General features: G+C 49.3%; 1 protein-coding gene across 2 annotated transcripts in view; it reads left to right on the top strand.

The window, feature by feature from the left end:
• Positions 1-23,381, top strand: part of PPT2 (palmitoyl-protein thioesterase 2) — a 129,991-nt gene that overhangs the window by 11,980 nt on the left and 94,630 nt on the right. Inside the window, exon 2 of one of the 2 annotated variants that reach the window (XM_069635019.1) lies at positions 7,242-7,449. In XM_069635019.1, the coding sequence (XP_069491120.1) occupies positions 7,267-7,449 (183 nt within the window). In that variant the 5' untranslated portion in view covers positions 7,242-7,266. The remainder of the gene's footprint in view (positions 1-7,241; positions 7,450-23,381) is intronic. The other variant, XM_069635020.1, reaches the window with a different exon arrangement.

The following is a 23,381-nucleotide window of genomic DNA, read 5'->3' as shown; positions in this document are numbered from 1 at the left end:
ACGCTACCTACACTTCAAACGAGCATTGGCAGTGCCAACTGTTTTGGCTTTTGTGCAGGCATGGGAAGGGCATGAAGGTAGCAGCTGCAAAATGGTGACTTAAAACCTATGTATTTGTCTAGTGCATGGCCTTCTTGGCCCCTCAAGTGGTTTTCCCCTTCCTGTTGGTCAGTTGTTCTCGAGCGCCAAGATGCCTTCGGGCGTATGTCTTGCTCTACAAATTCCCATAACATACCTTGGCATCTAATAGCAGTGCCTGGAAAATGCCTAATACTTACACACCATCCAAAACTGTTGGCTTTGCCAATGCCTGTTTTGACTTTAGTGAGGGACACACAGAGTGCTTATAAATCAAGTGGCTGAAGGCAGACCTGGTTAAGACATTTTAATCACATTAGTAGCACCTTTATAGCTCCAATAAAGTCATTGATTGCAGAAGATGCGTTAAAAATTCCCTGGCCGGCACTTCGAGCTCAAACTTTGATCGTAAGGCTTGATAAACCTAGCTCAAAGAGATCTCAGGAGGGTGTGTTTTGGTCGAGCAGGAAGTGGGTGGGAATGACCATAGGAATTAAAATGGCCGTCAACGCCACGATGCCTCTGGGCTGTTTGTGCGCTTTATAAATGCAAATAAATAAATAAGGGCTGGGTGAATAACTGAACAACACCTACAAGCGGTGTGTCCCTCCTCATTTGATGGTTCTCCCTAGCTGTACTCTAAGGCAATAGTTTTGTCTTATTGATGGCACTAAACCAGCACCCAATAGCTACAACTAAAAAGGAGCCGCAGAGGCCAAGAAATACACTGGGGTCTAGTGAAAGACCTTGGGCATACGAGGGCATATAGAGATGTGCAAAGAGCTGTTGAGTGGGGTGGGGGCAATAAAGCACATTAATGAAGGTGGCAGAAGGGATACTGAGAAAAATACATACATGTTGCAATGATGTAGTGCAGGTTGTCACCGACAATTGCCGTGGGGCAAACGTTTCCACAGTTAAAATATGCAGTCTTGCAAGAGCACATTTTTGCCAAGCTACAAATGCGGTATAAAAATGCAGTACTCCAGTGCAAAGTTTAAGTCCTACAGTTGTCGGAGTACAGGAGTCTAGAAAGTGAGGTGTGTCGACAGATGGAGCGAGGCGGATCTGTGTAAAAGGATACACACGATAGGGAAACAACATGGTTGGCGAATTAGTGAGGTGGTGATGAAGATGGGGTGATGGAAGCGGAGATGCAAAAAAAAGACCCAGGTGTAGTGCGCAGTCACTTGTGTAAATATGAATGTGTCAAGATGGGTAGGTGGGCACACATGCAATGCTGGGAACGGAGTAGCTCCTGGGTCCGAGGAAGCTAGCATAACGTGAGTCCGAGGAAGCTAGCATATCGTGAGTCCGAGGAAGCTAGCATATCGTGAGTCCGAGCAAGCTAGCATAACGTGAGTCCGAGCAAGCTAGCATAACGTGAGTCCGAGGAAGCTAGCATATCGTGAGTCCGAGCAAGCTAGCATAACGTGAGTCCGAGCAAGCTAGCATATCGTGAGTCCGAGCAAGCTAGCATAACGTGAGTCCGAGCAAGCTAGCATATCGTGAGTCCGAGCAAGCTAGCATATCGTGAGTCCGAGCAAGCTAGCATAACGTGAGTCCGAGCAAGCTAGCATATCGTGAGTCCGAGCAAGCTAGCATATCGTGAGTCCGAGCAAGCTAGCATAACGTGAGTCCGAGCAAGCTAGCATATCGTGAGTCCGAGCAAGCTAGCATATCGTGAGTCCGAGCAAGCTAGCATAACGTGAGTCCGAGCAAGCTAGCATATCGTGAGTCCGAGCAAGCTAGCATATCGTGAGTCCGAGCAAGCTAGCATAATGTTCTATGCCACCAACAGCAGAAACCCACTTCGTTGGATCCCACTGTACCTATGCCACGTGCACTTTCCACCTGTGCACTAACGTGACTTCAGGCGTGTTTGCCAGCATCATTTTTGGATCATCAACCCTGTTTTCAATGGGAGGGCCTATGTTGAAACATCCTCGTACTAAAGCCCTCTGCCAGATTGCAACCCCCAGGATCCGAGTACTTGAATGGAACTCGCTTATGCTGCATGTGGCCTGCCTGCCCCTATTCGGTGCTGACATTGGATAGAGCCTTAGAATGAGCCGTAACTTCTGTATTTACGCAGCTGATACGTAAGAATGGGTGTTTCCTTCCTTCGCCTATTTCCATTCTGGCATGCAGTGAAGTTACACCTAAGTGACCCATCGACTGCTCTCGGGGTGGTGTTAGAGACCCAGCATGGCGAGCAAGTTAGGGGACACGGTGACTACGAGCGGATTCTCTGCCCCTTGCCCGACGGTGACGTACACAGTCCCAGCGTCACATTCTCCTGCCATAGCACCATACTGGATCGCTCGCTGATGGAGCTAGGTCAATGTAGCTTTATAAGGCCTATTCCACAATACCGCTTCACTTGAAAACGGCAACTCGGGCGGGTGCTGAGACCACGGAAATGCATCTACTTTGCTTGCAACCTAAACAGAGACATTATTCTGTATTCAGTGCCCTCCTTCTGGGATGACGAAGCTTGCCGGTAGGAGGGGGCCTGTTGAAAGTGTGCATGGCATAGAGCAGTTTACTGTCACGTCCATGCAACTGAGTAAAACAAGAGGGAACCCAAAGAGACCAATACCGCTGGTCGCCAATCTCTGCTCCGACCCTTCCCTGAAAGATTTGTCTTCTGATTCAACAGGACATTGATAGGCACTGGGTGTAGTGGATGTTGCGATGGGGAGAAGAAAACAAGACACTAGAACACCGCCCACAAATCAGTACATGGATCATTTGAAAGCCATTTTACAAAACACATTTAACAGTGACTTCTTTATTAGTTACCCAAACGTAACATAACTTAAAACTGCAGTTAATATTTTTTTAAAGCATCAATCAAGTCAAATAACTGTTTAATAACATTAACAAATGGTGGCCGCCATTTTGGAAGTTAAATTGGCTCACAGTCAGCACACAATATAAATGCAGCCAAAGCGTGCTAAAAGGGGTGTGGTTTGGGGTGAGATGGGTGGGAATGCATATATTGTGGATGTAGCTGTATTATCTTGAATGTTTTACAGCAACAATAATGAAATCTACTGTAGTCACCAGCAGCAGGAATCTTCTTTACAGTGGAAATGCTGCGATATATTGTGAGCACTGTAGAGCAGGGCCAGCCAGGTGAGGTTTGAGCTGGACCGGGACGCAACTGCGGCTCTGACCCTCTTTTCAGGGCAGTGCCTGCCCAAAGCAGAGGCTGACCACACTCCGCACCTGCTGCTTGGAGTGTCTGTCCAGGAAAAAAAAACTGCTTTGGTGATGTGATGTTGGCACAAACAGGGGTGCTGCCACCGCACCCTCTGTCCTGCCCCTCCAACACTCATTGATTGACTGGGGCAAGACATGGAGTCGAAGCACTTCCTGTTATGGTGGAAGGGAGCGTAAATGGGTGGCGACTTTGAAGCACGCTGCTTCATAAGGTAAGTGCTATGCTGCAGCCTGCCACTTTCCACTCCTCCCGCCCTGCGCCACGCCATCCCATTTTCTTTCCCTCGCCCCAATATCCTTTCCTCTTGCCATCATACCCAAAATACCATTGCTAACCCCTGCATGCGTCGCCATCCCCTTTCTTTTGCCAAAGCCCACCTTCCCCATGTAACCATTCACAGAATACCAGCGCCATGCCCCTTGATATCACCATCATCCCTTTAACTCTTCAGTAGCCCCCATCCACTTTTCTCTCCCATGAAACCACATTCTCTGCACCACCGTCCAAAAAGCCTCCTAGCGCTGCCCGCCCCCTTCCTCGTTTTGCGTAGTCCTTTTCCTGCCCCAGCTTGCATTTAACCTCCTTGCTCGGCCCTATACATAGGATGACTGGCTCCCGGCTGTAGAGTACAGCATTATGAATGGTCTACAGTGGGAATGTGGGGAAGATGGCTCAGGGGCAACGCGTTTGTATTGGAAGCAAGACAACGCATAGCAACACAGGTTCGAATCCCGGCTCACGCTTAGAACCTGGTCACCGGTATTGAGCATGTTATAAAAGAACAGTTATATATATATTGGAGAGAGGAATCTGAAAATCATGTACAATGATCTGGTGACCTAGCATCCTGTATGTTACCCCACTGAACCGACTGTAAATCATATGGCTTCCAACCACATTTTTCTCAAAAACCGTATTGTAAAATGCACCATCTATACCCTTTTCTGTAAAATTGGTTGGGGGGGGGTGGAACTTTCCTTCAATCTTTATGGAACCCCCAATTTGTTTGCTTTCATTTTTGAATCTGACCTGTACTTGTTGCGGTGCAGAAAAGCCTTAAGCTTCAATGCACTGGCCTTTGCTCACATGTTATGGGGAAACTGATATGTGCTTCAGGCTGTCGGTATTGGGAAACCTTGTTTCCCTTAGTCGTGTTACTGTGTTACTAGTTTTGGTAACTTTTTTAAATCATTGTACAGTGCAGTTTATACTGCAGTACAATGGGTTGCTTTTTTGTTTTGCCTTAGACTATCACTGAGAGGATTTTTTTGTTACTCTTAAATGTGTAAAAAGGATCGGCTGCTGGCAGCAGTGCCCTTTCCCCACTTTATGGGGATTTTCGTTTTAGCTTTACTGCATTTACTGTGTTTGGCTACTAACTGTGGCTACTGGTCAAACATGGCCGTGCCACGAGATTTTTCACCTGTTCTTTTGCCATCTTGTCCTTTAGCCTTCTTCCTGGCCTCAGAGGCAAGGAAAATCCTTATAAGGACTTCAAGTGCCTGGGGAAAGCCAAAGCTTTTGGTGTGTGTTTGCTGGCAGGATATGGGCTGGGACTGTCTGACTCCAATCCACAAACTGGTTTCAGTGTGTCTGAGTGGTATGCATGATTGGACCATTGCTGGAGTGTGTGTGTGTGTGTGTGGGCTAGTTCTGCTATTGGCTAGTGAGAGCATCAGCTCTTACCTGGCTTTTAGGATAAGAGAACCCCTGCGCCCATTTTTCAGAGTACCTGGAGAAACCTGAAGGAGCCAAGTATCCTGTCCAGCTGTGAGACCCGCGAAGAAGCCTGAGACCTGACTGAAGGAGGCCTGGCAACCAACTTCTGCTGCTGTCCTGGAGGAGCCCTGCCTGGCTTGTGTTCTTTAGTAGTCCTGCGAAGGAGCTACGAAGCTTGAAGTGGAGGGACCATCCATTCCCGACGTCTACTCGGTGCCCTGCCAAAGGAAGCCTTTGGAAGTGCTCTGGAAACGTCCTCTTGATGACCAGCTTTGTTTTTGGGCTGCCCTGCTGCTGGCGTCAATGTTCAGAGTTTCGGCCTGAAACTTGGGGAATCCTCAGCTGGTCCCACACTACTACCTCCTGCGAAATGTCTAGGTCCTAGCATCAAGGAGACCCTAGATAGGAGGGAAAGACTGACCACGGCTGCTGAGTCAGTTTGTGTCGTCGTGCCTGGGAACCACCGTCCGAAAATTGCTTACCTGACCCCAGTCCAGTCCTGAGAGGGGTGCTACATCGAGTTTTTCTGCATTCTTTGACGAAGAGCCCTTGCAACAGTAAAAGACACCAACCACAGAGATCAGCTCAAAGCTGCAACCCCAGGGAATCGAGGACTGCAACTTTCAGCAACGAAAAGCAATGTCGGACCATCTTCCTTTGTTCTGCCAGGACTGGGGAAAAATCAGAGTACGGCGGGGATGGGTAAGTTACGGAGTTTCTAACCTACCCCTGTACTCCCATTATAAGTCAATGGGCTTATAATAAAAGCTTAATTCTAACACTTTTGGCTTTGCCATTGCTTGCTTGCGCAAGACATCTCACTGTTGGGGCTACTTTTGGGCATTAGTCTAACTTTGAACCCTTCACCTTCACTGGACCCCAGAAACCCTACCTACATTTTTTCCTGCTTCCTAACGTCTGTGGAACTTTAACCTGGACTATTGGGCAAAAGGCTCCAGGCAATTTAGGGCTGGCTAATGTTTGTTAGGGATCATCCTTGTGGACCTTTTTGTGCATAATACCGGTCTGACCTTTCCTTTGCAGGAGATTCCAATATACACATTCACTTTGTTATAGGGCATAATATATATGTATTTAGTTTGATAGTGTTGTGTCCTATGTCTACATGCTAGTAGTAATTTTTCTATAGTGTGTTTTGGCCATAAATAAATGACTGCATTTTTATACATCCTGTCAAAGTGTAATCTCTGACTCCCATTGCGTGACCTCATTGTGGACCCTTTACAAGCTCACCGCCTCCGAAGAACTTGGCTTAGACCGACTGTCACTGCTACCTAAACTGGTTTGGCTACATCTTCCCAGAGTTTTTCCTGTCACAATATAGGTTGGCCTTCTATACATCGGTCCACCAGGCCAGAGTATAGAAAATCAGTCCTAACGGTCCCTCACACGAATTTGACTGACATATCAATGCCCAGCCACTGAAAATGTTCATCAGCTGCCATTGACAATTAACCATTTAGAATGTCAGTGCCCACACTATGCGGTCTAGCAGTTAAGTAGAAATGTAGTCTAGCGGTTACATTGATATGCAATGTAGTGGTTATGTAGAATATGAGCCAGTTGAGAGGACATCTGGTTTAATTGAGATGTAGTTTAGTGGCTAAATTGATGTGAATTTACTGGTCAAGATGGGATCTGGTCTAGTGGCTTATCTGAGATGTTGTCTAGTGGCAACGCTGAGCGATGTGTCTTAGTTGGGATGTGGCCTGCTGCTAAGCTCTGATGTGGTCTAGTGTTTCAATTGAGGTGTGCTCTAGTTCACTTAAGGTGTGATGTAGTTTGGTTGGGGTGTCTTCTAGTGGTGAAGTTCAGATATCATTTAGAAGGTTGGGAGGTGAACTAGATTCAAAGCTGAACATGTCCTATTGGCTATGTTGAGAGATGTGGCCTGTTGGTTCAATGGAGTGGTGGTCTAAGTTGAGATATGTGTGCCCTAAGGTGGCAACTGTGAAGAAAGAAGACCTGTGTCCTAGTCCCGGCTCTTATCATTCGACCAAATTGTGCAATCCTGAGGTCCTCCCCCTCCCATATCTGCATGGTTCCTTCTACGCCCCCCCCCACCATCTTTATAACATACTCCAAGTTGGTTGAAACTGTGTGGACCTTGGTGTGTCTGTTTCTGTCACTTTTTTGTCGATGTTGTCCTCTTCTGGACCAGCCAAAAACTGATCTTTTTTTTTTTCTCCCCCAGCTAGTTCGCTGCTAAAAAGAGGAGGATGGCTTGCCGAGTCTTCCCACTGCCCTCCCGGTCTGCCATCTCTATGACTCCCTTGGTGCTGCTGCTGCTGCTGTCTGCCCTGTGTGAGCAGCCTGTTTCTGGCTACAAGCCGATCATCATCGTCCATGGCCTCTTTGACAGCCCCGCTGAATTCAAGATGCTGCTGCACTTCATTAACCAGGTAAGTGGCATGGGTGACTGTTACTTGTCTTCATTATGGGCTCTATTTGTGTAGCTATCCCCGAGGGTCTGGGTGGGCGTAGGGGGAAGAAGTTCTTTAATCTTTCTTGGACCTCCATGTTTACTGATGAAGGGGCAGGCGTTCAAGTTCTCTTTCAAAAGGGGCAGAAAAGCTCTGTGATCTAAGAAGTTCTGAGGTACTGTTCTAAGGATCGGCCTCTTGAGGTTCTGCTCGGATGGCCAGCCTCTTGAAGATCAGTTCTAATGGTCAGCCTCTTGAGGTTCTGTCCTGAGGATCGGCCTCTTGTGGTTCAGTTTGGTGGGGTGGCCTCGAGGGTCAGCCTCTTGAGATTCTGTCTGAGGATCTGCCACTTGAAGTTCTATTCTGAGGATATGGCTCTTGAGGTTCATTTCTGAGGGTTGGCCTTTTGAGTATCTGTTCTTAGGGTCGGCCTCTTCAAGATCAGTTCCGATAATCAGCCTCTTCAGGTTCTACTGGCTATTTCAGATTTGGGTTCCTGTCCATGAACATTCTACAGCAGTTAGGGAGCACTCACCTGTCGTCTTGTAGGAACCCATCCAAGCTGGAGTAAAAGAATTAATGCAGGATGCAAGTTAAGCTTCTAAAGGGAGCTGGTTTTGTAGCATGTTAATTGTTTTGGTAAACACTATGTGGAGGGAGACCTCGCAGTGGAACTTAAAATCTGCAGGTTGTCTCTTAAGGTCTCACCATTGACATGGAAATGCGTTGAACTACGCTAAGAAACATTCGGTCCAACTCTTGACACACACATTCAACATGTTCTCCAGCTTAACTATTGCTTTGTCAGTGCTCTATTGTTTCTCTCTATCCAATGTAGACCCTCTCTGGGATCCTTAACTGTTTTGCGCACCCCACTCCTGCTGGAGTTGGTTTCCGTAAGTCACTGCCCTTTCTCAGAAAAAATATTTTAAATGTTTCCCCGATCCTCTCACCCATACCATGAGATCTAGTTGTAGACGTGCTGTTCTATTGAAGAAAAAAAGATTGAGCGTCTCATCGTAAGATTTTGTGCTGTACTTATATCATCCGCCATTTACCGTTTCTGGATATTAGATTCCAAGAGCCGGATGCAATATTTCAAATGGCCGAGAAGTAGACCCAATACTTTACATGTGCCCTTGGCAAGTGACCAGGCTGGAGACGTCTGTCATCCCAAGGAAAAAGAGGAACAGAGACACACCGTTAGTGCTCCCGTGATAAGGTGGACCCCATCTGGCTACCAACCAATCGGCGGGCTCTATGGATGGCGTCCCAGCTGACTCCGTCCCACCGCCTTGGGCAGTAGCCTTCATTGGGCAGTGGAACCCCGTCCAAGCCGAGCTCCAGCTTACTGCAACCCCAGGCCTTCCAAAGGGGTGGGGGAGGCATGCGGGACCGGGACGGCCCCTCCCACCTAACCATGGGTACGGACTGGCTTTAGCACGGTAGAGCCGTGCATGTCTCCTTGGCCAGGTACAAGGAATGACAAGGGAGACGAGATATTGCTGGGACCGATGCATCATGGGAGATGTAGTGTGCGGTCGGACCCGGGCAGACGCTCCCTCACAACCCTCCACAACCGGACACAATAATCCAGAAGCCCTCCACAGCTCGGCACACTACTCAAGGTGTGGCCCCAAGCACTGGGCACAGTACTAAAAATGTGGCCCACAAAACAGGATACAAAACAATGGACAGGGCCCCAGATGGAACGTAACATTCCAAATGAGGCCTCGCCTGCAGTATGAACCGCCGGAAAACAAACTCTCTTTCTATGTGGCTCATACTCCCCCTGCCCCCTTATATGCTCTATCTCTTTCTTTTCCCTCCCTATGTACAGTGGGAACACAGTCTTGCGCTGCGATCATACTTCACCCCCCCCCCTCCAAATAATAATAATAATTTGCATTTATATAGCGCTATGAACCCTCGGGCATGTGAGAGGTGCTCATTTATTGACTTCGGAAGGATGAAAGGCTGAGTTTGGCCCTGCCAGGATTCGAACCTGCGTGGGCAGGCTCTACACGGATGTCAAAGCAAGCGCTCTACTCGCTGTGCTATCTGACCAGCTAAATGTCACTTTTTTTTTCTATTGTTTTATTGTTTAAATCAATTGTCAACCTTAAACAAACATGCACTGTTCATTTCCACATCAAAAGGAAAAAAACAAAGAAAGAAAAGAATAAATGTCACTTCTTTACCTTCATTCTTTCTGTAAAGTAGGAACATAAACTCCTTATTTCTGCAGCTCATATTTGCCCCTCATTTTTTTTTTATGTTTATTTTTTTCCCTTCAAGCGTTTCCCTTCTTATCTATATGGCATTGTTTGCCTACTGTGAGGTTGTCCCATAGGATGATTGTGGACCTCGCTCCGGTGTGTATGAGTTGGAGTAAATATGCTCCTTGTGTTGGCGGTTGCTGATACAGTTGTTCTTGAGCTGTTGGAGATTTGCTGAGTGAGTTGGAAAGATCACAGTTGTTCCGGAGATGGAATTTGTTTGCTGTAGACGTGCTGCACCTGCCCAAGTCCCGGGAGGATAGCTCAGCGGCAGTGTACTCGCCTTGAAAGCAAGACAACACGGAGCAACACAGGTTCGAATCCCGTGTCTGCGCTTAGAAACCTCTGGGTATTAAGCGCGATATAAATACCCTATATATATCATATCATAAGGACTACACAGTGAGTCAAGGTAGGGATGCTCTTGGCGATCATGATGATCAACTTGCCCCTGGGGTGCTCCTTTGCACCAGGCTCCTCCTCTCAATCTATCAAGCTAGGGGCAGTGCTGTGCTGGACATGGATGCAATGCACTCTTAAGACCGAAACCTACCCTCCTCTGTGAGAGTGATGGAGGTGGTGTTATGACTTGATGGTCGTGAAGATTATGGGGCCTCTGTCCACAAGTTCCACTCCGAAAGATACAAATAACTTCCTGAGCGATCCTTGAGGCCACAGGTTTCTTGAGTGCCGAAGAACGCCGGGAACCAGGAACACCGGTGACCCCTCCCTCGACTGCTGTAAAGTAAGCAATGGGTCAGTACAATGGCAAACAATACACTGAATAGCGAAGTAACAAATATCAAGGGGCTTACCAAGGGTCTGGGGACGGGAAGAGCACAGATGGGAAAGAAGGTGTTCCGTGTGGCTGCAGAGCGTAGCAAGCGGCAGCGGGTAGGCGTAGATTGTTGTAGAAATAGGCACTGCAAGACCTGTATGGAAAGGGTACTCCAAAAGGTAACGGAGGAGGAAATCCGGAAACAGTCCGTTAAGAGTTCCAAGGTCAAAAGCCAGCCAAGTTAGTCGAAACCAGGGGTAATCCAAAAGGAATCCAAAAACACAGTTCAAAGGTCCTGAAACAGCAGAGCAAAACAATATCCAAGGGCTTGACAGAGGAATCCAAGAAGAACAGTCCGTAGTCCAGAATCAAGATGGAGAGGCAGGAAGACGGCGAACAGTGCCTGATTGGGTCAGCTGTGAAGCACTGAATGAGCGTTCCCTCTCCGGTTTTGAAGGGGCCTAGGAGTGTCACATGACCCCATCATGTGACCGATGATGTAGTACGTTTCCTTGTCACATGACCCAAGTTTTCAAAACGCTGCCGGTTCTTCCTGGGGCCGTGATGAAGCAAAGAAAAAAGCTGGTGTCTCCGTCGACTGTCTCCAAGACGCCAGGGCAGCTGCCAACGTTGCAATGGGTATGACCATAGCGCGTTAGATGCCCTCGTGTGCGCTGCTGCCGCCCTGCTTGAGGGAGTGAGGACATGACGTCAGAAGGGAAAGGCAGATCAGGACCTGAGATGGAGGGCTTAGTGGCTGCATGGGTATTCGTGTGCGTAAGGTGACCAGCGGATGGTGTAACAGAGCCCCTCCGCCCCCCAAGCCCCACGACTCCGTGGGCAAGCAGGAAAATCCCAATGAAAATGGGTCACCAAACGAGGGGCATGCACATCCCGGGCAGGAACCCAAGAGCGCCCCTTAGGACCGTAACCTAACCAATCCACAAGGTACTGGAGCTGCCCCCTGAAGAGACGAGAGCCCAGAATACCCCCAACCTCCTAAACATCAGGATCATCCAGTGACACAGGGGCAGGGCGAGAGACCAGGCTCGTAGGACCAGGGCATGGTTTCAGGAGGGAAGTATGAAAAACTGGATGAACCTTCCAGGTCAGGTCAAAGGAAGGGATAGGCGAAAAGCCACAGGACTCTGACACCGGACACCCGAAAAGGACCAACAAACTTGGGAAGCAATTTGCGACAGCCAGGCAAATGTAGATAGCGGGACGACAGCCAAACTCGGTCCCCCACACGGTAAACAGGAGCAGCAACCAGTTTCTTATCAGCTGAAGCTTTCATGGCCAACTGAGCTTCCTGCAGATGGGCAAGAGCCTGGGCATGAACCATGGCCAAGTCGCGAACACAAGATGAGGCAGCAGGAGCACAAGAGGATGCATAATCGGGAATGGGCAATGTGCGGGGGTGTTGGCCATAAAGGGAGTAGAACCGAGAAAAGCCGGTAGAAGAGTGCAAGGAGTTGTTATGGGCGAATTCAGCGAGATGTAGCAGGTGTACCCATGATTTCTGATGTTGTAGTGAAAGACAGCGTAAATATTGTTCCATGGCCCGATTTACCCTTTCTATCTGGCCATCGGTTTCCGGATGGTAAGCAGAAGAAATTTGTGCATCAATACCCAATAATTTAGTGAGCGCACGCCAGAAACGGGACGTGAATTGTGAACCTCTGTCAGAAACCAAGACCGTAGGGAGCCCAAACAAACTAAAAATGGACTTGAAAAACAGGTTTGCCAATGTAGGTGCAGAGGGTATACCAGAACAAAGAATGAAGCGAGCCATCTTTGTGTAGGCGTCTACTACACCCCACACTGTATCATAACCTTGTGAACGAGGGAGATCCGTCACAAAATCCATTGTAAGGGTATGCCAGGGTCTGGGGGGAATCGGCAAGGGCTGTAAAAGACCCAAGGGGTGGCCCCTACGGGACTTACACTGGGCACACACTGAGCAGGTGTTGACATAATTCTCAACGTCACGCCGCATCGAAGGCCACCAGCACCAGCGTTTACGTAGATCCAGAGTACGCTGTTGTCCTGGGTGGCCATGGATGGCAGCATCATGAGACCATTCCATAGCTAGATTTCGAGTGTCACTAGAGGGTAGGAACAAACTGTTGTGAACAAAAGGTAGACCATCGTGATAAACGGGATCCCATTCTGCTAACTGTTGGGGATGTTGGGAAACCCATGTGCGTATGGCTGACAACAGAGGAGGCGAAGGAGTGCATAAGCATACTACATGCCCGTGGTCAAGCACCGTTTCTGGGAAGACCGGAAGCGACACCCCTCCAGGAGAGGGGGATAGAGCGTCTGCTTTACCATGAGACAGACCAGGACAGTGTTTCACAATAAAGTCATAGGCTGCGAAAAATAAGTGCCAACACACCTGACGACTGTTGACGCATTTGAGGGATGCGAGATCCTGCAAATTCCTATGATCAGTGAAAACTGTGACTTGGTGTTTGGCCCCCATCAAATGGTGCCTCCATACCTGAAATGCGTCTTTAATCGCCAGGAGTTCCTTTTAGGAAACTGTATAATGGGACTCAGTGGTTGTCAACTTGCATGAATGGTACGCTACAGGGTGTAAATGACCAGAGGTTGGGCAGGGTTGTGACAATACCGCTCCCAAAGCAAAGGATGATGCGTCTACCTCGACAACGAATGGCAACTCCGGATCCGGGTGTTGTAGGACCGAGCTGAGGTAAACGCAGATTTCAAGGACTCAAAAGCGGCTTGATGTTCGGGGGTCCAGATAAATGGGGCACGTGGACTGGCCAATTTAGTTAATGGTGCCACTATAGTAGAAAAACCAGGGATGAACCGCCTATAAAAATTGGCAAAGCCCAGGAAATACTGTAAAGACTTCAAGTTTACCGGGACCGTGCAAATTCCAAAGCGGCTCGTACTTTAGACTGATTCATAGTCAACCTACCCGGTGAAATGTGGAAACCCAGAAACTCTATTTCTTTGGTATGAAACTGGCACTTCTCAGGCTTGGCAAATAGCGCATTCTTGCGCAAATGGGATAGGACTTCTTGAACGTGAAGGATGTGTTCGTCTAAACAGGAGGAAAAGATCAGAATGTCGTCCAAATAGACCACCACACAATTGTCCAGAATGTCCCCAAAAACCTCATTCATAAATCGCTGGAAGGTGGCAGGGGTGTTGCACAAGCCAAAGGGCATTACTAGGTATTCAAATAAACCCTGTCGGGTGCAAAACGCTGTCTTCCACTCATCCCCTTTGTGGACACGTTTCAAGTTGTATGCCCCACAGAGATCTAATTTGGTGTAAATGGAGGTGTGTGTTAATCTATCCAAGAGTGGAGAGATGAGAGGTATGGGGTATCTATCTTTGATAGTGATGGCATTCAAACGTCTGTAGTCTACACAGGGGCGAAGATCCCCCTCTTTCTTTGGAACGAAGAAGATAGGGCATGCAGTAGGCGAGGAGGAGGGCCGAATGTGGCCTAAACGTAATGCCTCCTGCAAGTATTCTTTCAAGGCTTTATCCTCTACTGGTGATAAAGAATAGATTCAGCCCTTGGGGATCTGAGCGTCAGGGACCAGATCTATGGGGCAATCGTAGGGTCTGTGTGGAGGTAAACTCTCTGCGGTGCCCTTGTCGAAGACTGACAAAAACTTGTGATAAACTGGAGGTATGTTGGAAAAGACAGCACCAACCATGTGCGAAGTGGAAGAGTGATGTTCATCAGTCTTGGATAGAGTCAGATGTGCTACTGCACCCAACGCTGCAGCAGGTGTATCGATTACCTCCTCTCTCGATAAGACAAAAATGTTGACAAACTTCGGATTCAAAACAGACCTGGCCAGTATCCCAATTGATTAGCGGATTATGTTTTTTTAACCAAGGGATGTCGAGAATAATGCCAAACTGAAGGGTGGTTATGAGGTCAAAGGCAAGTGTTTCCCTATGTGTTTCCTGGATGACTACTTCCATGGGAGCAGTCTGTTGTTGAATAGGTCCAGAAGCAAGGGAAGTCCCATCCACAGCCTGTACAGGCTCGGGAAACTCCTTGATAACTAGTGGAAGGTTCAAGGCATAAGCCGTTTGTATGTCGATAAAGCAGCCAGTGGCCCCGGAATCGATGATAATCTGAACGGGGTGCATTGTGTCAGGAGTAGGCTTTAATAAGGCGTGGACTGTTACTGGTCTAATAGGCCCAAATGCCGGAGGAGAAAAAGAGGGGGACTGTGGAGAACTCGTCCTGGCCCCCATATTCAGGGACGAGCAGTCGGAAAACCCGGATTCTTTTCTTTGGGCGGCGTGGACAAATCTTGACGTAATGTCCATTAAGTCCACAATAAAAGCAAGCGTTGTCGGTTCTCCGCCTTTCTCGTTGTCATAGCTATAGGGCTACGTATTCCACCCACTTGCATGGGTTCGCTGGCTACATCAGGAGAAACCGACAACTGTGTACCTGAGAATCTGACTTCTGCCTTGCGCTCGGTGCGTCGAGCGTCTAACTGGAGTGTTAGATCAACCAGATCAGAGTACTGAGTCGGAAGCGACGGCACCACTGCCAAAGCGTCCTTAATGGAGCCACTTAGACCTCTGTAAAACACTACAGCCTTCTTGTTTTCGGGCCAGGATGTTTCTGCCGCTAACTGGTTGAATCGTGTTCTGTATTCTATAAGGGTGCTTTTCCCCTGAGAGAGATCTAGTAATTCCAAATCTCTGGATTGAGCTTTGTGTCTGGTGTCAAAAACCTTAGACATTTTAGTCACTAGCAGGTCAAAGTCATAAAGGGCCGGATGATTGTTTTCAAGTAATTGGTTGGCCCATGTGGCAGCGACGCCAGACAAATAGGAAAGCAAAAACGCCGCCTTGGCAGGTGCATCAGGGAACGCTGAAGGTCTACAAAGGAAATGTAATTTACATTGATTCAGAAATGTACGGAATTTCCTGGGGTCTCCCTGGAATCTCTCAGGGGGTGCTAAAGGAAAGCGAGTGGGAGCAATTACTGGTGTGATGGTGGAAGGGGTGGCAGAAGGACCAGGGGTTGGAGGTGTGGGGTCCCCAAATTTGGAATCAGGAGGTAGGGGATGGCGAGCACTCTGAAGGGAGTCAAGGCGGTGGTGTAACACTGTGGTGGCTGCAACCATATCGGCCCTCAAGGTAGTAACTGCTTGCAGTAGAGCGGCCACGGGGTCCCCAGCCGATGCCTCCATAATCTGAACGACCTGTCGGCTTCACAGTCTGTTATGACTTGATGGTCGTGAAGATTATGGGGCCTCTGTCCACAAGTTCCAGTCAAAGATACAAATAACTTCCTGAGCGATCCTTGAGGCCACAGGTTTCTTGAGTGCCGAAGAACGCCAGGAACCAGGAACACCGGTGACCCCTTGACCGCTGTAAAGCAAGCAATGGGTCAGTACAATGGCAAACAATTCACTGAATAGCGAGGTAACAAATATCAAGGGGCTTACCAGGGGTCTGGGGACGGGAACAGCATAGATGGGGAACGAAGGTGTTCCGTGTGGCTGCAGAGCATAGCAAGCGGCAGCGGGTAGGCGTAGATTGTTGTAGAAATAGGCACTGCAAGACCTGTATGGAAAGGGCACTCCAAAAGGTAACAGAGGAGGAAATCCGAAAACAGTCCGTTAAGAGTTCCAAGGTCAAAAGCCAGCCAAGTTCGTCGAAACCAGGGGTAATCCAAAAGGAATCCAAAAACACAGTTGAAAGGTCCTGAAACAGCAGAGCAAAACAGTATCCAAGGGCTTGACGGAGGAATCCAAGAAGAACAGTCCGTAGTCCATAATCAAGATGGAGAGGCAGGAAGACGGCGAACAGTGCCTGATTGGGTCAGCTGTGAAGCACTGAATGAGCGTTCCCTCTCCGATTTTGAAGGGGCCTAGGAGTGTCACATGACCCCATCATATGACCGATGATGTAGTACGTTTCCTTGTCACGTGACCCAAGTTTTCAAAACGCTGCCGGTTCTTCCTGGGTGCGTGATGAAGCAAAGGAAAAAGCCGGCGTCTCCGTCGACTGTCTCCAAGACGCCAGGGCAGCTGCCAACGTTACAATGGGTGAGTATGACCATAGCGCATTAGACGCCCTCGTGTGCACCGCTGCCGTGCTGCTTGAGGGAGTGAGGACATGAGGTCAGAAGGGGAAGGCAGATCAGGACCTGAGTTGGAGGGCTTAGTGGCTGCACGGGTATTCGTGTGCGTAAGGTGACCAGTGGATGGTGTAACAGGTGGGTGGGTTGAGCACCTGATCTCTTCATGGAACCACATCCAGGGGAGCTGAGCGGAACCAGCAGGAGGTAGTCTTGGTGATTTGCGTCAAGGCAACCTCAGAAGGAGCCGAGAACGGTGAATGTCATATTTGCGATGGGTCTGTGACCGCGCATGGAGCATGCAATGCACGCTGGGCTCTCTTCTCGTTTCAGTTCTCAGTAACATGTCTCTGAGCCACAAGGCATGTATACTCATTTGGCCACTCTTTGCTTATTGGTGGGATGCTCCGGCAGGTCAAGCAGAGGATGTTTCATTTCCCTAAATGCTCACTCATTGCAAGTCGCCTTCATCTGCATGCAGGGAAATCACCCGATGCCGGAGTGTGGAGCTCAGCCCAGCAGGAGAGGTCTCTTCCGGTGACAGAGTTTGCAGCTGAAGGCCAGGGCCTGTGGGTTGGAAAGGTACTCCGGCAAGGCACGCTTTGCCAGAGGGCAGCTCCGTCTAATCCCTCCCCTACTCAGGGGTAGAAAGGGAATATAAAAGGGCGTTTTGGTAGCTACAAGGAAAAGTGGAACAGGGCTGCCCCCTTTCCCCCATGCTCTACGTACTGGGCCTGGAACCCATTGCAATCTATTTTCGAAAGCAATTTTTTGATGCTGGGATCCGACTGGGAGACACTGACCACATCATTTCTCTCTATGCGGATGATGTCCTATTATTTGTCAAGGACCCATATTATAATGTGCCCACGATGCTGGAGGTCCTAGATAATTTTGCGAAGGTCTCTGGAATAAAATTCAGCAGAGCCAAATCCTGCCTCTTCCCCCTGGCAAGTCTTAAGGGAAAAGAACCATCGGAGCTTCCTTCGGTGGGAATAAGGTGGGAACACACCTCGTTCAAATACTTGGGCATACACATAATGCATTCCCCGGAACAAATGCATGAGCGCAACACTAAAGCTGCTCTCCCGGCCCTGAGGAAATCCATGGCCTTCTGGGCGAAACTCCCCCTATCCATGATGGGCAGGGCCTCCATAACTAAAATGATTGTCCTTCCCAGATTCCTGTACGGATTTCAAAACGTACACTTCTACATCAAAGCGCCCTTCTTTCGCCTATTGGAAACTATCCTGAGAGACTTCCTGTGGGGGAAGGGAAGACGAAAGATAGCGCTTGCCACGTTGTCACTACCGTACACTCAAGGGGGAATCCAACTTCCAAACTTCGAAAAGTACTTCCTAGCAGCGCAGCTTGGCTTTGTCACCAAGTGGCTAGCAGACGATGCCACATCGGAGACGCCACTCCTGCAGCCGCTGGTCTCCCCGTTATACTTGAAAGAACTTCCCTGGGCCCCCACCCATTTGATAAGAAATTCCCCCCTATTGGTCTCGCTTGGACGCAAAATCTGGCATAGGGCAGAATCCCTCGCACACGTCAGACACCAGTACTCCCCAAACATACCGCTTATCTCAGACCTATGCAATTCTCCTGCAGATCTGCAACACCTCAGGCACTGGGAACAGAAGGGGATTTACTCATGGGGGGACTTGTACATGGAGGGGGAATTCATGGAATTCGAAACACTTCAAGAACAAAATGATGTCCACACTGGCCAGTTTCTATGGTACCAGAAACTTAGATCCACGGCACGCGCCAGATGGTCGACATGGCCGGAGGAACCGGACACGAACCCCCTGATCACATTGCTATACGAACTAGGAGAGGGAGGGAGACCAGTGTCACAGATCTACAGCCACTTAAACGACACCCCCAATCCACGCAGTGCTGGGCTAAAATCCAAATGGGAAGCAGACATAGGTCGAGAGTTAACAGACTGTGAATGGGAAAGGGCCCTCATATTTCCTAAAACAGTATCCAGAAACCATAGATTTAGGCAAATACAATTGAACCTTCTACATCGTACATACCTAACCCCATTCAGGCTTGCCAAGCTCCATAATACTCAGAGCTCCAGATGCCCCTGGTGCGAAATGGACAATGCGGACCTGTTCCACATGTTCTGGCGGTGTGCCAAGACACACTCACTGTGGTCCTTCATACAGCAGACAAGCGAAACTCTGGGGCTGACCAGATATGAATGGACTCCTAAGGAGTGCCTACTCGGCACATACCCCAGACCAGCAAAACTAAAACACCTCATTAGATTAATGGACATTATGAGCATTCTGGCTAAGAGGACAATTGCAATGTCCTGGAAGAAACCATCGGGACCACAACCAAAAATCTGGCACAGAGAACTGAAACGATGGGTGCGAGCTGAAACGAAAGCTTGGGAAGAAAGTGTAGCCAGATCCACGGATGCATCGAGTATGACCCTAGATGCCTGGAGAGGGCTTACAGACCCCCTGTTTTACCCCTCTGATGATAAGCCCCCATGAATCACCACAAGCATGCAGTAGAAGGCCCCGAGAACAGGAGCAGAGTCCTCGAGAAAGTCCAGCCATACCTTCATGTGAACCCTCCTAAAGGAAGTCCCCTCACCTCCTGTAAATCCTGACCCTCCCTGAGCCCCACTCGGTACCGACCCCTCAAGAAGCAGACACCTGGAGATAGTTAAAGTTTCTATGTTAAGTTGTTAAGTTATAAATGTTAATAACCTGAGCCGCAATCTGATTTACTGCTTGATAACAGATTTGACAATTTTTCTGTGCTTGTAACAAATAACAAATGCCAATAAACAGATTTAAAAATAAATACAAGGAAAAGTGGTGCTTTCTTTCACACTTTGGGGAGATTACGTATACACTACACAAACCTTACTGGGTTGGCGATTACGTGCAGTTTTTTTTACACATCATTAATATTGCATGTTCGACCTTGTATTGTGTGTGCCTCGCTGTTAGGAGTCTCCCTCAGGGTGCGAGTCTCGCGTCTTGGATCACAGTCAGTCTTGCCCAGTCTTGGAGAGACCCCCACGGGAAGCACATTGATTCGTGTCTGTGGACACGCTGCCATTTCCCTCGCAACACGCAAGGTCTCCTTGTGCCTTCTCCCCATGCCCAGCAGATTCAGGGTTAGTGCGGCGCCCTAATTATTCTAACTTGGCCCACGAAGTACACGTTCAAGGACCAGCCTGCGGTCCCCTTCTAATGCAAGGAGGTACCGCAGTACCAGGATGCACTGGTATTTGTTGCTGAGTCCAGAGCAGCCTAGCACGGCACTGGGAAGTTACAAATCGAATCCCTCCCGCTCTTGTGTTTTCTGGGCCACCCGGTTATTCTGGCAACAGAACAGGACCTTCGAGCGCTTCAGCCTTCATGCCGCCTTGTAGGCCTAGAGCACAGGGCTACAGGGGAGCGCCTGTACTGATGCTTATTCTGTTACTAAGGCTCTCTTAACTGTGCAATCTTCTGGCATCGCAGCAAAGCCTCCAAAAGCAGTAGGAAGGTAGCAAGTTTGCAACAGAGCCAGCACAGGTGGACACACCCACACACCAATTACTTTTAATCAATGTCAGGAAAGGTTGTGCAGCCAACCTCCAAAATAACCACTCCCACTGATTCTTCGGCATCGGGTAAGCCTAAAAAAGCATGACTGCCGACAATGCCCAGGCGTTGCAGAAAGCAAGACACTGACACTGAGGTGTTGTGAAAAGCCTCTGAAAGCTAGACTACTCAACACTGGTGCCCTAGCATTGTGGGAAGCTTCACCAAGCCTAAGGCATCACACAAAGCATTACCAAGTCTGGCCACCAGGCACTGACCTCTAACCTTCGTGGTAAGCATCACAAACCCATACCCACTGACATGGACGCCCAAGCGTCGTGGAAAGCATTAGAAAGGCCAGACCGTACAACACAGATGTCTAGGCATTGTCGAAAGCTTCACAAAGCCTGGCCACCGGACACTTATGCCCAGGATTCTTGGAAAGCCTCACAAGCCTGTACGCCCACTACTGAAACCCAGACATTGCGAAAGGCCTCACGAAGAGTGACCTAATGTAGCCGGAAAGACTGTGTGGAAGGCCCCAAGCCTGACCACCCACTGCTGAAAGAAACCCAGCAGCCCGAAAGGACCTACAAAGCATCTGCACCCGAAACTGACACCTAGGTTTCACAGCAAGCCAGAGCACTAAAGAGAAACACCCAGGCATCACAGAAGGCATCCCAAAGCCTGACCACTAAAGAGAGACACCCAGGCATCACAGAAGGCCTCCCAAAGCCTGACCACTAAAGAGAGACACCCAGGCATCACAGAAGGCCTCCCAAAGCCTGACCACCAAAGAATGACACCCAGGCATCACAGAAGGCATCCCAAAGCCTGACCACTAAAGAGAAACACCCAGGCATCACAGAAGGCCTCCCAAAGCCTGACCACCAAAGAATGACACGCAGGCATCACAGAAGGCCTCCCAAAGCCTGACCACTAAAGAGAAACACCCAGGCATCACAGAAGGCATCCCAAAGCCTGACCACTAAAGAGAAACACCCAGGCATCACAGAAGGCCTCCCAAAGCCTGACCACCAAAGAGAGACACCCAGGCATCACAGAAGGCCTCCCAAAGCCTGACCACTAAAGAGAGACACCCAGGCATCACAGAAGGCCTCCCAAAGCCTGACCACTAAAGAGAGACACCCAGGCATCACAGAAGGCCTCCCAAAGCCTGACCACTAAAGAGAGACACCCAGGCATCACAGAAGGCCTCCCAAAGCCAGACCACTAAAGAGAGACACCCAGGCATCACAGAAGGCCTCCCAAAGCCTGACCACCAAAGAATGACACCCAGGCATCACAGAAGGCCTCCCAAAGCCTGACCACCAAAGAATGACACCCAGGCATCACAGAAGGCATCCCAAAGCCTGACCACCAAAGAGAGACACCCAGGCATCACAGAAGGCCTCCCAAAGCCTGACCACTAAAGAGAGACACCCAGGCATCACAGAAGGCCTCCCAAAGCCTGACCACTAAAGAGAGACACCCAGGCATCACAGAAGGCCTCCCAAAGCCTGACCACCAAAGAATGACACCCAGGCATCACAGAAGGCATCCCAAAGCCTGACCACTAAAGAGAAACACCCAGGCATCACAGAAGGCCTCCCAAAGCCTGACCACCAAAGAATGACACGCAGGCATCACAGAAGGCCTCCCAAAGCCTGACCACTAAAGAGAAACACCCAGGCATCACAGAAGGCCTCCCAAAGCCTGACCACTAAAGAGAAACACCCAGGCATCACAGAAGGCATCCCAAAGCCTGACCACTAAAGAGAAACACCCAGGCATCACAGAAGGCCTCCCAAAGCCTGACCACCAAAGAGAGACACCCAGGCATCACAGAAGGCCTCCCAAAGCCTGACCACTAAAGAGAGACACCCAGGCATCACAGAAGGCCTCCCAAAGCCTGACCACCAAAGAATGACACCCAGGCATCACAGAAGGCCTCCCAAAGCCTGACCACCAAAGAATGACACCCAGGCATCACAGAAGGCATCCCAAAGCCTGACCACCAAAGAGAGACACCCAGGCATCACAGAAGGCCTCCCAAAGCCTGACCACTAAAGAGAGACACCCAGGCATCACAGAAGGCCTCCCAAAGCCTGACCACCAAAGAATGACACGCAGGCATCACAGAAGGCCTCCCAAAGCCTGACCACCAAAGAATGACACCCAGGCATCACAGAAGGCATCCCAAAGCCTGACCACCAAAGAATGACACGCAGGCATCACAGAATGACCTGTGACGAAGCGAAGAAATGCATCCCTTCTCCCCGAGGGGGATCCCCACCCCTAAGAGGCTAGTGAGGTGAGCCCACTCTGCAACACCCTCTCTAGTGGTCGGGGCAAGTGGGACCTCGCTGTGAGACTCGGCCATAGTGGAGAAGGACTCTGGTTGCTATGAGGCACCCCCTTAAGCTCTACACACTGTGGTCTACATTTCATGCTGTACAATACCAGAAACATTTAAATGTCGGGACTGTGACGAAGAACCTCCTAATAGATCTCAATATCTTACAGAAAAGGAACATGTCCCTTTAAAAGCAAAAACCCAATACACTGGGACGAGTATGTTAAATGTTCCCTCAACGAACCACAGTGAGAGACGAGCAAGAGAGTCGCACATCCAGCTCCAGGAAGGCCCTGTGCTGCGTAACGCCTGGAAGAGGAAGAGCAAGCACAAACCAGTAAGCCTACAAGTTTCAAACTCGCCCGACACTGCAGACTAGGACGTCGGAGCCATGGTGCGACCCTAGCACCAGAAAAGAGCAGGGTAGCAGCCCGAAGGAAGAGCCTGGGATGCCAAGGTCATGGCACAACCTCACAACGATAAACATGCAGGCAGCAGCCTGAAAGAAAAGACTGGGACACGCAAGTCCTGTTCCAACCTGTGATGAATCCTACGGACTCCCAACAAATTCCCTACCTTAAGTCTCCTCCCAGGTGGCCAGGGAAAGTCGGATGCTTCCTGATCCTGACCTTAGGGGTGGTCTTCTGTGGGAGGATCACCAGGGAGGAGAAAAGGCTCAGGGGAGTGAGAGGACTTTGTGGTATGATACGCAGTATTTGTCTTCCGCTAGGGAGGGTGACTGTGTAATACCAAAGTGTGCAATGGCTTGTTGTAAAAAGCATCTTGCTGTGTCACAAAATACACATGTAAACGGGGGTAAAAACATTCA

This window comes from Ambystoma mexicanum, chromosome 13 (assembly GCF_040938575.1).
Source record: "Ambystoma mexicanum isolate Mex_15411 chromosome 13, UKY_AmexF1_1, whole genome shotgun sequence".
In the NCBI taxonomy this organism is placed as follows: Eukaryota; Metazoa; Chordata; class Amphibia; order Caudata; family Ambystomatidae; genus Ambystoma; species Ambystoma mexicanum.
This window is presented reverse-complemented; position numbering and strand designations above follow the sequence as displayed.